We start from the raw sequence: 15,892 nt of genomic DNA, 5'->3' as shown, positions 1-15,892 counted from the left end.
CCCCCCTACTCATTAAGCTAAGCCAAACCAAACTTCAAAACATCCTTCTCTTACCTCCCAAAATAAATATGAGATTGCAGACTAAAATGATGATTTACACTACCTCTCGATGAAATTATCATAGGCCAGAAGGCTGTTTTTCAAGTAGGGCTGTGGGTTGATATTGCTTCCAAACGCATACTTAAAATGCCCATCCCTCAGTCGATAGGCTCGCCTCCTGGATATCACTGATGTAAGGATGTCTTTGAGGTGTTTCTGAAAGAAGCAAAAGCCACACAGGAAACAGGAATCAAACACTGAATACACGTTCTGCTTGTGGAGAACTTCATAAGAGAATGTTTCAATCATGCTGTACACTGGTCAATAATATTAAAAACAATTGAATCTGCAACAAGAACCATTGGGTTGATGGAAAATGTGCTGTTAGGGAGATATTCAGTGTAAACACCTTTTGCGATGACTATATTCTCAAACAGCTGGCAGCAAATTATTCAGGTATCAGAAATTACTGCTGGGACTAACAACCATCAACAGCATTTCACCCGACGGTCGACTATTCCAATTCAGTCCACAGATAGGGTGGCATCTGAAGGTAAATGAGGACAAATAAAAGTCGGAGGCCATAGTATAAACAGTAGCACTCGTAAAAAGGCTATGCACTGAATCCCAAGATAATTCCCTTCCTGATCCCATTGGCAAATTACATTCCAAACCAAGTAGTAGGTTGCAGCTTAAAGTTCTGACTTTGTATTTTGCACAACAGTATGAGATGAAGTGTAGTCAGAGCAGGAGGCAGACTCCATGATGTGGATAGGGAGGATAACCTTTACAGGGAAAGAGGCATTTCGCTAGCCAGTTTCCATGATCATACAGAACCAGTACACTGCTACAACCTTGTAAGAATTGGGTGGATGTGTACAACTCCCTCCCCTAGCCCTTTTACTGGTAACTGGGGAGAGGTTTCCAAATACAGTACCGAAAGTTGTATATTTGGTCAAACATAAATGTAACTAGCCTATTCTAAACATTGGGTCACCTACACCAAGGTATACATGGTTTGAAAGAGATGAACAGTGACCTATCTTTTCACTTCTGTTGAACAAATTAATTCCCTTATGCAAAACAATGTTCGAGTTGCAATCGAACACCTTTCACAAAACAACTGATTTGTCATGTGCACAAACAACTAAAGTAGGAAAAGGAAATGTAGCTGATAAGGATTTATGTCATGGGCCTACATAGGATTATGCTGGTTGACATCTGGCAGCCCATGCCACACATAGAAGACTTAATATACAATAAAAACATTGACCTTCTGGCCATTACCGAATCCTGGCTGCACCCTGCAGCAGGCCCCACAATTATGCTAGCCACCACGGACAACTATACTCTTATAAGATCGGACCGCACCACCTCCAGAGGTGGGGGTCTTGCTATAATTGTTAAGAATAACCCAACGCCAAGACTCTCCACACCCCATATCACAAACTCCTGTGAATCGCTCACTGCCAAACTTACCATCTCCAACAAACTATTAGCATCCACCTGATCTACCGACCACCAGGCCCTTTAGGTTCCTTTGAGGAAGACCTCAATAACATACTATCTGATAACCTAAATAATCTATAACAATGCCTTATCCTAGGAGACTTCAACCTTGGACTTAATGACCCACTACACCCTAACGCTTTACATATCAATAACTCCCTTGAGGAACTAGGATTCACCCAAAAGATTACAGAACCTACTCATATAAAAAGGAAGGACCCTCGATTGGGTTGCCGAACACCACAACCCTACCACTATTACCTCTAATACCTCAGCCTTGGTCCGACCACTACCTGATATTCTTCAAGTTAGAAGCTATACCTCCCATGAATACTAGCTGTGTAGCACCTGCTGCTCCCACTAGAAACAAAATAAATATTACCCCTGAAAATCTCATCCCCCTCATCCTTCCTACAATGAACTATCTCAGACCAGACTGACCCATCCACTATGGTAGAAATGTACAATAAAGTGATGCTCGCATCCTTAGACACTATTGCATCACTGAAGGTTAGAAAAGGCAAACACCTAAACACTTGGTTTACGCCCCATCTGAAAGCAATCAGACAAGAGAAACGTCTAAGCGAAAAAACATGGAGATCAGACCCTTCAGACCTCAACAAAAATAACCTGAACTAACCTCCCTATACAAAAAAGAAATTATCCTAGCTAAACAAACATCGTATAACTCCCGAATCTCCCAAGCCAAATCAAACACCAAAGAATTGTTTACCAAACTTAAAGAAGTAGAGTCCCCCATTCAAGTTCCTGATTCCTGCATTGAGGACACAAATTGGTGTACGAGTATACAAGATGCCCTAGCCAACAAGATAACAACTCTCCAGGTGAAGATCAATAATAAAAAAGATACCCTTATTGCCCCTAGGACTGGTATCAATGCTACTACTCTCACAACTGTCACAAACACCATACCACCACCCCAGACCTCTCGGACCACACCTACCCCTCTGACCCCCAGTTTCCACTTTCACAAAGTTTCTATCAAGGAAGTCGAAAAAGTTATCCTCACCCTCAAACCGTCTAATTGTCATGGCGACTTACGTCCAGCCCAAATCATAAAAGACTCTGCCCGTGAACTCTCCCCATTTATCGCCAAACTCAAACGCCGCATTCACCTCAGGTACCATACCTACCAACGTAAAACACTCTTGGGTCCTCCCTCTCCTTACAAAACAAACCCTGGACCCCTCCATCCCCACTAATTAGCGCCCCATAACAACAGTGTCCAAGATTTTCAATAGAAATGGCAAAGTAGCATATCTACAAATCCAGTATCATCTGGAACATAACCACCTTCTAGGAGTGCGTCAGTCTGGCTTCAGACCTCAGCATGGCACGGAGACTGCACTCATAGACCTCAAGGCACAAATAGACACACTGAGAGACAAAGGTAAGACGGCACTCCTGCTACTCCTTGACCTTTCAGCTGCGTTTGACTTGGTAGTCCGTTCTATACTCTGCAACCACCTGGTCTCCGCGGCCTGTTTCTCTCAAGAGGCAGTCGCCTGGTTCCAGTCCTTCCTGGATAATAGGACAATGCAAGTCATCTCCCCTCTAGCAGCGGCGGTCCCTGCACCCATATCATGTGGTGTGCCCCAAGGCTCCTGCTTCTCTCCCACTTTGTATAATATTTTCACTAAGCCCCTCTTCGATGATCTAGATGGTCTAGGTATCACCTACACTAATTATGCCGATGATACACAGATCCTCATCCCGTTGACGGGATATTACGACAAGGATTTGGCCTTTGTGAACAGAGTCTACCTCATCATCCAGGCATGGATGGTCCCTCACGGTCTATGCCTGAATGATGACAAAACAGAACTCCTCATCCTAGGTACCCCATCTAACATAAAAAAAACGAGGTCCCAACTACGCTTCCTTCACAATTGACAATAATATCATTACTGCGACTAAGGTTGTTAAAACTCTCAGCTTTTACATACTCTACGCTTACCTTTGGTAAACAAGTAAACGCTATGGCCTCAGCTACCTCCTACACCTGCACCTGCACGTTGATCAGGGCAGCTAAGCCGTTCCTCTCACCCAACAACTGCATTCCTCTAGCGAGAGCCTTAATCGTATCCAAGCTGGATTATTGCATTGCCCTATACATAAGCAGCAATAAAAACATTACGTCCAAAATTCAAACTCTCCAAAACAATGCCCTGAGAGCTGCCCTAAGCTTCCCCAGAAATGCCCATATCTCGGACCTCAGGAGATATCCGTTAATTGGCTCTCCACGAAAGATAAAATCCTCCTCAAAACTGGTTCTTTAACGCACAAATGTCTTAACCAAGCTGTCCCACAATACCTTACAGCCAGATTCACCAGATAAACAGCTTCTCGTCCCCTAAGAAAAAATAACTCTAATCTACTATTAGTACCCAGATTTAAGATTACTAAATCTGGAGGGAGCAGTTTCCCTGTCAAAGCAGCACAATATTGGAATTCCCTCCCCCCTGCCTTAAGGGAATATCTACCTTACACACAATTCAGATCTAGTCTTATTCACTGGCTAAAGGAACGCGACGTTTGACCCTACCTTACTTGCAATCGTCCTAGTACTTATTGTATATATGTGACTTCGCTGTTTTTGCCATATGTATGTGACTCTTGATGCCTACTGTATATTACTGTACTATTATTACTTGCCCTACTGCTTATTGTTGTTCATGCATACAGCATTGTAACCTCAGCTGTATTCATCCCTGTGCTCCATGTAACTTAAGCTTTGCAACCCTCTTTATGCCTTCGCGCCCAAATACCTCTGGGTCAGGTGCGCAATACAAATAAACAAACAAACAAACAAACGGAGCTCACCTCTAAAGCATAGATAACTACAATGACAGACTCCTCTGTTACATTGTCCAGACCATTCTCATAGGCGGTCACAATCATACGCCCTTCTAGCTGTCCCCGCGACGGCAACATCATTGTGTGTGAGCACAGCTTCAAGTCATCATCCTCCTGAGGATCCTTTACCACAAACTGCTGTGCACAAGACAGCGGATTCTGAGGCTGGAACCGGTGCTATTTGAAGTAAGACACAAGACAGGAATAAGTTGAGGAAAAATAACATTAATATTGATAACTAACATGCATGCAAGAACCCCACTTTTACTGAATTACTTTCGCACTCAAAGTCAATTACAGTAGAGTTATCAATTTGTGAGGAACGTTCAATTTCAAGAGTTCTACAAAAAAAATACAAATGAGATGGAGGAGAACTCAACTGGTTCAAGTAAACCATCAGTGTTCTGCCCCCACACACCAACCCCTCATTCGTATTCAAATGAATCCATTAGCTTTGAAAAGATAAGCACTGGAAAACGTCTGCTAATTAGAAGCAAAGAAATATCAAATTTGGCATAACACCAGCAAAGAAAAAATAAATGTGCATCAAAACCTATGAATTATATCGATCTTGTTAACGAGAAAGCAAACAAAGTTGATGCCATTGTTATTTTAGAAAGACAAAATAAATGAAGGAATGTCCACATTCACCTACAAATTAATTCACTTATAGTAAAATGGACAATGATCCTACCAATTATATTTTACAACTAATAAGACAAGACGTGATGGGATTAACAAAACAAGAGGCTGAATTTATGGTTAACAATACATCCCAAGTCCGTATTTTCTAAATAGTTCCTAAGATTCATAAATCTTTGATAACACCCACTGCCATGTGCTAGGGCCAATCCTCTCTAGTCTTCCTTGGGATGGTTGCCCTAGCCCAGATGTCCATAAATCCCCCCCAGTTAGCACTACTGACTGGATACCCCTACTACCCAACATCTAGCTGTGACTAATGTTGGTTCCCCAATACGCCGGCTATCTTATATCCTCACAGACTTTCTAATGTCCCTCCACTAGCCCTGCTTAGTTTTCTACAGGAGCTAAGAAATAATGCTTTCCACCTACTCGGTTGGTACTACCCAAGACCAACAACACTAACTCTCATGTTGCCCTTCTACTCTACCTCCTTCTCCTGACTCCTCCCACCACTTCTGTATTTCGTTCCACCTGTTTTCTACCTCCATCCTTTGATGTTCTTGCTTCCCACTCTGTCACTACCCTTCCCACACTACACCTCCTCCCACTATATCTCAGACACCCACCTTCCACCCTGTACCAGTCTTCTGACTCACTCTTTTTACTGACCTTGCTACACACTTGCATTACATCAAATGCACACTCACACTGCAGTACCACTATCACTCTTGAACCAATATCTCACCTGCTCCAACAATATCATCCTCATGCTGCTGCTATGTCCTTCCTCGTGCTTGTCTCTTGGTAGTCTTCCACCTCTGACCTCAGCCGGTACAGCCACACCGTCTCGCTTCTACTCTCCCACCATGTTTCCCGACTGGTGTTCTGTCCAATATAAACTGACTTTCCCATCTCAGGAAGTGTATGTGCACAGTGAAACTTGCAAAAGGGGCTTAATCCCTGCACACTGGTTCTGTGGCAATTTATCAGAAGATTAATAGCCTCTTTCCTCTCAGAAGGGATGTTGGAGTCAAGGTTGAAGAGCAGGTCTTCAAGGATGTTCAGGAGAACAAAACAAAGGTCTGAATCACCCAGCTACCTTTTGCCTTGCACATGAGCATATTCATCTGTTTCTGGAGACCCAGCACATAGTTCTTCATGTCAGGGGTAGGACTCCAAGAATCTTGTTCTCATTCTGATTTCACTAAGGAAAAAAGGCCCCTCACAGGGAAAGCAAAAGAAACTCAATGTGGCTCAAACCAACTGATATCTGCAGTCTTCCCGTGGGCAAAGAACATTTTTTAACAAGCAATCTCAATCTCTCCTGCACCCATTATGATCTTTAATGGATCGTTAAACCTCTCAACCAGCCCATTGGTTAGAGGTTAGTGGGAAATATTTATTGGGTATTAATAATGTGCCTTACCCAATGTGTAGCCAACACATTGTCCACATGTGTTTCATGTACAATGACATTAAGTTGGAATCCTGGTCTGAAATTCCAATAGGCAGTGGTATTCTAACTGTTATGCTGAGCCCGCCTGAAGTAACGATATTGTTACTGAGCCCCTAACAATATTGCTGCAGGTCCCCCCCCCCCCCCAAGAAGCCATTTCTTCTTATATTTTCTATTGAAAGTAGTCACCCCTCTCCCTTTTTTGTGCTCCACACCCCAGACATCCTTCGGCCTCCCCTAGTTGGACCAGCCCCAGAGTTTAAAGACAACTGTTTTAAGGGCTCCACAAGGACAGTGATTATCCTCAAGTATCCATCTACCACTACCACTAAGAATAACGGGTTTATAGAGGATGTAGAAAACAGAAATGCTGGCACGCTTTTTACAGCATGTAATCAAGAGAAGCTTTTTAATTTGTAATTCACAGGAAAGAGGCCTTCACATGCTTTGTTTTCTTCTATTAAAAACAGTGCAATGTGCTTTCATCATTGTTCCAAAAAATGTCGAGTATGTGCAAAATATTATATATCAAGGGTAAAGTGCATGATAAACAAATAACTCCCAAAACAAAAGCTCTGCATTTCCTGAACATATCAGAATGCATTGTTTTTAATGAAGGATACATTAATCCATAAGCAATGTACATACTTTTAGGGCAGAAAAACAATTTTGCAGAATACCACGTATATTGGGCAACAGCCAAAACCAGATAGTCAGCCAAAGCAGGCCATCTCTCATCCGGGTCAATTTTATCTTTAATGATGACAGGAAGTTGGAACCCTGTTCTTAAATTATTTCTTAGGGGGAAGCCATATTTCGTGAATGGCCCTCTAAAGGATCCTGCAAACTCATGAACACTGCCTCAAGATATCCGTTTGAGTAGTCAACTACTATTAAAATGAACCAGTTTTCCAGAGGAGGTTCAATGTAACATTGTCAATCCTGAAGTTATCAAAACTGTTGCAACGCCACTGGAAAAGGATAAGGGGCCTTTCACCAACCACATTGCAGTGCTTACACCTCTTCTGGTCGGTTCAGTGCAAGGGCAAGCAGCAAACACTTCTCTAGTAAGAGGGGACCTTTCAAACTTGCAACTACGCAGTGCCCATCTGGTTAGAGGAGGGAGCACCTATTACTCAGCTCCATGTGATCTCTGAGAAGGCCAAATTATGTAGATATGTAGACCCTGACAGAGCTTGCCGTCACATGGGTCTTGGCGGGCCACAGCAGCGAGCCTTCCTTGCAGTATTTCAACTGGGCTTCTCAGATCTTGAACAGTCTGGCAGTATTATTTCCAACTTCCATACCAGGACTTCGACAATGTTGGGAAAGCAGACTCCCAGGTTAAATGGGAAAATGTGGTGCAACTGTGCATTCCCTTTTGAATCATAAGGGTGCATCCTTTCAAACGTCTGGCAGCCACCCTATCATTTGTGGTAGGACCCTTCAAAATGTCAGAACTACTTCTCTGTCTCATTCAAAATGTTCAATCCTTTCAGAATACCAAATACCATACAGACATTGGCCGAGATCTGGTATTGGGTCTGCTGCCTCATTCGAGACAGGAGGAAATATGTGGGCCTTTATGGCAACATCTCTGTCCCATTAAATGTTTGACTCTGTAGTCGATTTTTTGCATAGTGGCACCCTTTAGAGAAGCCCTTCGGATAGAACAAACCGAATCCCACAAATACACCAAAATGATAATTCTATACCACCAACCAGTTTTAGTGCACACACAACTAACCCATTCAGGGTTTTCTAACCGTGCTAGATTTCCTGTATTGGAACAGGGTGTCTTTGGGACATCGTAACTTAGACAGATCAAGAACCACTCAGGGGGGACATCACAAAGTAGGATCCCAGAAAGGGCATGGATGTGGCCTTATCCATGAAAAAGGTAATAAAAACATGGTCTCTCTACAGACGAAAGATTTAGGACTTTCATACTCAATCATATTGGAAGAGATTAACAAAGACCCATCAAAAGTCATCCTCTCCCCCACAGACCTTTTTCCCCCCCAGACCAACATTGAAACATGTTTCATGACCTCACTAAAAAAGGCATGGCAATTTTCACTTTTAGCACTTGCAGGCACAAAGAAGAAATTCGAAGCCAAGTCTTTTGAGCATGAATCGGTCATCCACTTTCCCTGGTTGGTAGGTCTGCATTTCAATATTGAATTATTCCCATGTATCTTAGTAAGAAACCAGTTTCCTTCTTTAAATCGGTCATCAAACCCTGGATGTGTCTTTTTTCAGCTTACCAATAACCGCACACATAAAAGCAACTATGAAATCGTGGAACCAGATCTGCACCTAAACTGGGAAACCGTCCACTTCTGTAGCAACTGCAGTCAAAGAAAATGAGTAAGCCAAACAGTCCTTACAGTCAGGGGGAAGGCTGTGAGGGATCTATGGAATGAAAACTGGGTCGTGAGTGAACTAGAATTTGGAGGTTGGGCTTGAGTCTCTGAAAGATGAAACAGTTGGTGAGCGAAGTGTGGTGCCCAATTGCAGTAAAGCGGCAGTCCCATAGCAGACCACTGGCAAAACGAGGATGCTGTAGCATGGTTGAGTGTCTCTTCAAACCTTTTTTTAATAACTTTTTGAACTGGCCAGTTGATACTAAACTCCCAGGCAGTAAACTGAGTTTACTTGGAACTTTATACTTTTGTGGGGAAAGTCATTATTATCCGCTCGTGAAATCAAGTGTGATGTCTTCTGCTTTTTCTTCTGTGCAGCGAGGCGTGCTGGGACTTAGAGCCACGACTAATATTAGAATCCAAGCAATCGCATGTTTCCGTGGAACAATCAGCTAATCAGGAAACTACATCTATCCTACTGGAGAACTGTGGAGAGAAAAGTTCCAAGCAGCGGACCCTCCGCCCCCCTAAACCCGACCACCCTCGGCAGAAGCCCCTACTCCCCCCACATTACTGTTACACCTTTCCAACGATAGCAGTCTAGACGGCATTGGTCGTTATACAGATCCGCACTTTGCGGGAATTCCAGGATGGCGGGGAATCGCCGGCACGAGAGATTAACAGTCTAGTTGCTGCACGTCTTTCACTCACGCGATCGAAACGATCACGTGACTGCTTTAAAAGACCAGAAACCTTCCCTTCAGTGCGTCGCTTCTGCTCAGTAACTCGCTGCGTAAGTTCGCTATTTGCTTTTCTAAAAGATTCCTGATTATATCCATCGATATTACCTTAATTTCTTTTCTACTTTCATCCCAGTCAGTATTCCAGCGCCTCCCGTCCTTCTCGCAGGAACCCCTTTCCCGAACTTCCGGTCTCAGCATTGTCTTCCCATTCAGGTTTCACCTTCCCGTGCAGAATCCCTCTTGGGCCAGCCTTCATTCTCAAGACGGTGAGTTACCTTATCTATAGAACCAGGACTCGTCTCTTTCCCCTTCATTTCTATCTATCACTTACCTTTTGCTTCATCCGTAATCTCCAGGTCTTTTCGGAGCCACTCTCCCGACACCATCTCCCACCTAAAGAATAGATCAGTGGTTACACCAGTAAGTGGTGACTACTTCCAATAGAATACAATCCCACTTTATCCACTCTCATACTCACCTCCTCTCCTTTCTTCTGTAGACAACTCCACTTCTGTTGCTACAAACCTTGTGCCAAAGAAGAGATCGCTACCCAGAAGCACTCGTCAAGACCACCCAGGGTTTTCTTCCCCAGAGGGTTTCCCTGGGGCTCCCGTCTCTCCCTCTCTGGTATTCAAATTCCCTGAGATTTGGGGAAGGCAGGGGTCTCCAGGAGATTCTCCCTAGCTGCTCCAGGAGATTGCCATCAGAACAGGCTAGTGACTATATTTGATTGACTGCCTTTATTTGTGACAATTACATTAACAGGACCAATGCATTTAAATAAAGAATCCTCAACCACAGCAAAATCATTATGCCATAAGACAAAGGATCAATGGTGGCTTCCACCAACTGCTATCCAGGAGAAACCACTATACAGGATGGCGGAGTGACCTCTGAAGGGCCCATAGGATCAGAGCTCACCCTCAAGTGCTTTAGGACGAGATAGCTGCACCTTGAGGTGGATGGGGTGCGGTACTCTCTTACTCCAACACAAATCAATAAGGACAACTAAATAGTTTGGCAAAAGGAAGTCTGTTTAATGACAAGTACAAAAAACGGGGAAACATGGAAATCAACAGTGATGCGATCGCCCGTCTCGCTTCAACTTCCCAATCTTCATGCAACAGTATCTTTTATACCCAAAACTCGTCATTGACGTGTAACACAAAAGTTTTTCATGCAATTCTATTGTTTGGAAAAGGTAACTAATATAGGTGCTATATCTGTATATGGTAACAGAGTGTGAGGATAGGATAACTTAACGGGTAGGCGTCTACGCCCATCCCTCTACATCACTTGTGCCAGATATCACTAAAAATCGGGTAGGCGTCTATGCCTATCCCTCTACATCACTTGTGCCAGACGTCACTAAAAGTACGTCTCATTGGTTCTACTAGCTATAGGACTCTAGATTATTTGGTCCATTATGATTAGGTCAATTACACCCCTAGGCATAAATCTCCACTTTAATTAGCAGCATGCAGAATGATCACCCAGATGCGGTATGCCCCAACATTCACCCTGCCTCCCTTCCATCAATCAGTACTTCAGGGCTATGTGTCAATTAGTTGGCAGAGGATGGCCTCGGAACTGTAGCTTCTTATCAGGAAAGGTTATGCATCCTCTGGTTTTGGGTGACATCAGACGTTGGTGCTTCTCCGCGCCTGGCTGGTCACGTGTTAGTACACCGTGAATCTGCTTCATTTTCCTTCTATTTGCGTATTTGATTCTCCCTTCAGCCTTGCCCCCTGCCTGGGCCTCCTTATCTTGACCTTCATAGGGCAGGCTGCTATGCTCTAAGTTTCGATTCTTCGGAGTTGCCGCTCTCCTCCCTTCCTTGGGTTGACCTCGAATTCCCAGGCATGCGCTGCTTCTTGCTAAGTTTCGATTCCGCTCTTTCATCTGGCTTTGTGCTGGTATACGAATCCTGGCCTGTTTGACCCCTAACAACCTCGGTTAATTCTGCTTTTGTGTAAAGTGGCACTTATATAATGTGCTTCATTGAGGTAGATATATATAGTTGGCGCTTGCCGCTCTATTCTTCTACTAAGCATAGTGAGCACTACCGTTTCCTTAGCTTCTTCCGTTCCAAGCCTATTTACAGGCGTTAGCTTAGTTGCATATAGTCCAATACATCTTTATTGATAACATTTTGTCTTTGGGTGTCATCTTTTGGTTGTCATTTCGTTCATCTGTACATCTGTCCGGGCCCTTGTGTCGTCACCATTCGCCTTCGAATAAGGCCCTTTGGGTCTCTTCTGGGACAGCTTGCAAGTAGTCTTCATTTCGTGTCAACTGCTGGTATGGTTGTCTCAATGGATACCGTACTGCCCATGGTTGTCCGATTGTTGGCACTTCAACAGGTATTTCTCTTCTGATGGGCACTGGGTAGAGCCCTAGTGCGGCTCTCTGCAGGTTTATTTGCTTATCATACGTCACATATCTCGGTGTGTACGTTCCCGTCTCGCTTCAACTTCCCAATCTTCATGCAACAGTATCTTTTATACCCAAAACTCGTCATTGACGTGTAACACAAAGGTTTTTCATGCAATTCTATTGTTTGGAAAAGGTAACTATTGTCTCAATGGATACCGTACTGCCCATGGTTGTCCGATTGTTGGCACTTCAACAGGTATTTCTCTTCTGATGGGCACTGGGTAGAGCCCTAGTGCGGCTCTCTGCAGGTTTATTTGCTTATCATACGTCACATATCTCGGTGTGTACGTTCCCGTCTCGCTTCAACTTCCCAATCTTCATGCAACAGTATCTTTTATACTCTTTTGGGTATAAAAGATACTGTTGCATGAAGATTGGGAAGTTGAAGCGAGACGGGCGATCGCATCACTGTTGATTTCCATGTTTCCCCGTTTTTTGTACTTGTCATTAAACAGACTTCCTTTTGCCAAACTATTTAGTTGTCCTTATTGATTTGTGTTGGAGTAAGAGAGTACCGCACCCCATCCACCTCAAGGTGCAGCTATCTCGTCCTAAAGCACTTGAGGGTGAGCTCTGATCCTATGGGCCCTTCAGAGGTCAAAATGGGTGGCTGGAGTGCAGGCCATATCTGGGACCTCCTCTATACCACATGTTGCAGTGCGTTCTGACAACATGGAGACTTGAGAAATAGCCTGACATTCAGACTTCTTAGCAGTTGAAGGAAAGTAAGCAGATTGTCTCATTTCCATGTTTAGAATTTTGGGGAGTATGGGGGGATTTGAATACCCCTATTGGCTTTGGCCAGTACCATGCATTAAGCTGGCATGAGGGGGCACTGTCATTAGGGATACCAGAATGTATGCCAAATAGTGATAGATGAGGTTCTTGCAGGCATGGATGGCAATGGAGATGAAGCGGCACCAAAACTTTTTTATATTTGAAACATATGGCAGGGCTCGGTGGCTAACATTGTGAATGTGGGATCACATGGAACAGCCAATAACTTGCATAGAAAGCATGTCTATAATTGGATTCAATCTGCATTCCAAGCAGTCTTATTGAATGGTTGACGGGTGCTAATGAGAAGTGTTGCGTATTGTAGTTAGAGAAACAGCTTTGTAATAGATGTTAAGGTCCTTGGCTGACTAGTTACTAGTTCAATAGCCCGCCAATATCTTAATGTTATAACGCACTATAACATGTGTTAACACAGCTGGAAACCCAAATTAAGACGATAAATTTGGCAGTGATAATTTCCATGGTCATCCCTGTACAACATCTGGGGAATTATGGGCAGTATTTGTTTGACAAAATCTGTGTGAGGACAGCGTAAGCAGTGTGCGCTGGAAAATACCAACAAAGATGGGTGCCATAGTATTTGGGATTGCTGGAGGTGAATGGTCAAGGGAAAGGGCTCCGGTATTCTGTGGGGTGCGAATAGAGAGAGAAAGATAGAATTGCAGCCATTGGGAGTGATATCAGCATGGATGTAGTCTTTTTGTGAAAGTATAAAGCCTGCTTTGCAAGCAACCTGTTTGGCTAGTGTAACTCCCCCAGGTGCTAATGAGCTAACAGTCCTTTCACAACTTTAACAGTACTTAACTCAAGTGTGCAAATTAATTCTCTTTAATAAGTCAGAAAAGGCACAGCTTCATCCACACTAATTTTTGTAGTTTTGTAATGTGTCACATGCAAAATCAAATTACTTCAGAGTTGAATAAGGTGGGAAAAAGAATGTCAAATTCTTCAGCATTTCCATAGAGCCAGAATCACGTGATCAAAGATCACTTTGTTGTGTGCATGATTAACTGTGATGCCAAAACTCCCGACACTTCAGTGCGATTCCCATGCATTTGTCACTGTTTTGTCACTGAACATTCCTTGTCTGAAACAGCATTTGGGATGCAAATTCAGATCTGGTTCCTACAGTAGCCAGTGCATGCAGAATCAGCATAGAGCAAGTGCCTATTTGGTCATGTGAGTCTCTTTACATAGATGCCTGTATGCGTGACACGTTTTGGTGGGAGCACTTTTGTGATTCTGGTGGGGTGCACCTTTTGCATGCCTTTAGTGTCACTGCAGGGAAACCTCTTGTAAAACAGTGCAGAGTTCATGCAGTCTGCCACTGTTCATTCATAGGAGTGAATGGGATGCAGAGGTTGCCATGTATGGTCATGGCTTCTGCCTGCCACAGAGCATTATGGCTATAATTGCCAGGTCTAGCTCTGTCCAGCGTTTGTGAATGTCTGAGATACAATCCTGAATGTACACCACAGAAACAAACCAGGAAGAAGTACACAAATCTGACTAGTAGATCGCCTTTGAAGTCTGTTAATACCATTACTTTGGTTGCGGGGGACATTCATCTTTAAATTGAACCCTTTAAGGAATTAGAGAATTTATGGGAGGACCAAGATCATGCTTGGGACATGCCACGCCTGATTGCTGGCAATCGAAAAGATGCCATTGCCAGGCCTTGGAGTCGAATTGCATATTTGCTAACCTGGTTCTGAGGCCTACATTGTGCACTTTGAGAAAGATCAACCAGCTATATTGACTTACAGAGGTCCCTGCAGAAGTTCCCATATAGACTATGATATATGATAGGATATGGCATTTATAACACGCCTATACACAAGTGTTTCTATATGACTATATATTCGTCATAGGCCATGACTGGGCAAGGGTCACTGATTTCAAAGTGGTTGAGAGAATGCAAAGTGACCATCTACCTCTAATCCCATTGCTTAGGGGGAGCGAAGTAAATTCTGAAAACTTAAATACTAATATCCACTCCCATCCAATCAAAGTCAGTGGCCATGCTCGAAGATCGATAAAATGGTCCAATACTATGAGACAGTGAATGTCGTAAGGGAAAGGCAGACATTCTTCATTGCCTCAAATCTAGTATAGGGCTAGATAGAAAGAAACTCTGCAGACTTCGCTCAAAATATAAATCCTCGCTGCTTACAAAAAAAGGAGTTCACTCATGGGAAATGGATGCCCATCCAAGCAGGGGACCAACCATTATTTTAGAAACTGGTCTAGGCATAAGAGTTGAAGGGCGCTTTGGCATTACTTTGTAACATTAATGTTACTGAGAGGGTGGTGCCCTCTGTCCCTCAAACTCCCTATTGCTGTAGACTTATAGACAGTGTGGTTTATAGTGATATTACTAAAAATATTTTACTGACAAACATTTCCGAAAAAAATGTCGAATGTAAAGGTGTCGACATTAGATAAATATAATGGAGATGGCCATTTTATCGAAACAAAATTTTCAGAAAAAAAATTAGTTAACCCAATGCCTAAATGTCAGGGTTAACTTGTCTAAAAAAAAAAAAAATGACGTTGTCATGGGGGGGGAATTCCCCCACACCCCCCCCTACTACCCACGCAACCCTTGGACCCACTGCAATGTATACAAAAATTATACACATTATGAGTGCCCGAAAGCACATAAAATAACGATATACTAATGGTTAAACGAGGGAGTAAAAGGCAAGAGTAAAGCACCTTAAGTGAACAGTGACAAATAGATGACGGTTCAAATCAAACAGGCATTCTAAGTAAACACTGCTGGTTACACACCCCCCAGCCAGGCATTCTCCTCAGGCCTAACGCAGCCAATCCGGTCTGGATAAATCCTGCCAGAGCAAACATACTCCTGATCTCTCAACCACCACACCTACCGCTAAGAAGCAGCTATTACACGAATACCCACCAGCTGCACACATACCGGGTGCCCACATGCACCTTTTTGACTCGCTCTACTGATCTGAACTTCGGTTCCCAAGGACGTTCAACCTACCACCGCCTTC

General features: G+C 43.5%; 1 protein-coding gene across 2 annotated transcripts in view; it reads right to left on the bottom strand.

The window, feature by feature from the left end:
• The window catches only part of TADA1 (transcriptional adaptor 1), a 310,842-nt gene that overhangs the window by 101,527 nt on the left and 193,423 nt on the right, over nucleotides 1–15,892 (bottom strand). For both annotated transcript variants that reach the window (XM_069641190.1, XM_069641191.1), the window contains exons 5-6: nucleotides 4,393–4,602; nucleotides 104–255 (exon numbers count right to left, since the gene is read on the bottom strand). In XM_069641190.1, coding sequence (XP_069497291.1) covers nucleotides 104–255; nucleotides 4,393–4,602 — 362 coding nt within the window. The remainder of the gene's footprint in view (nucleotides 1–103; nucleotides 256–4,392; nucleotides 4,603–15,892) is intronic.

The sequence above is a fragment of the Ambystoma mexicanum genome, chromosome 1q, assembly GCF_040938575.1.
Source record: "Ambystoma mexicanum isolate Mex_15411 chromosome 1q, UKY_AmexF1_1, whole genome shotgun sequence".
Taxonomy (NCBI): Eukaryota; Metazoa; Chordata; class Amphibia; order Caudata; family Ambystomatidae; genus Ambystoma; species Ambystoma mexicanum.
Note: the sequence above shows the minus strand (reverse complement) of the source record. Positions and strands in the feature narration are given on the sequence as shown.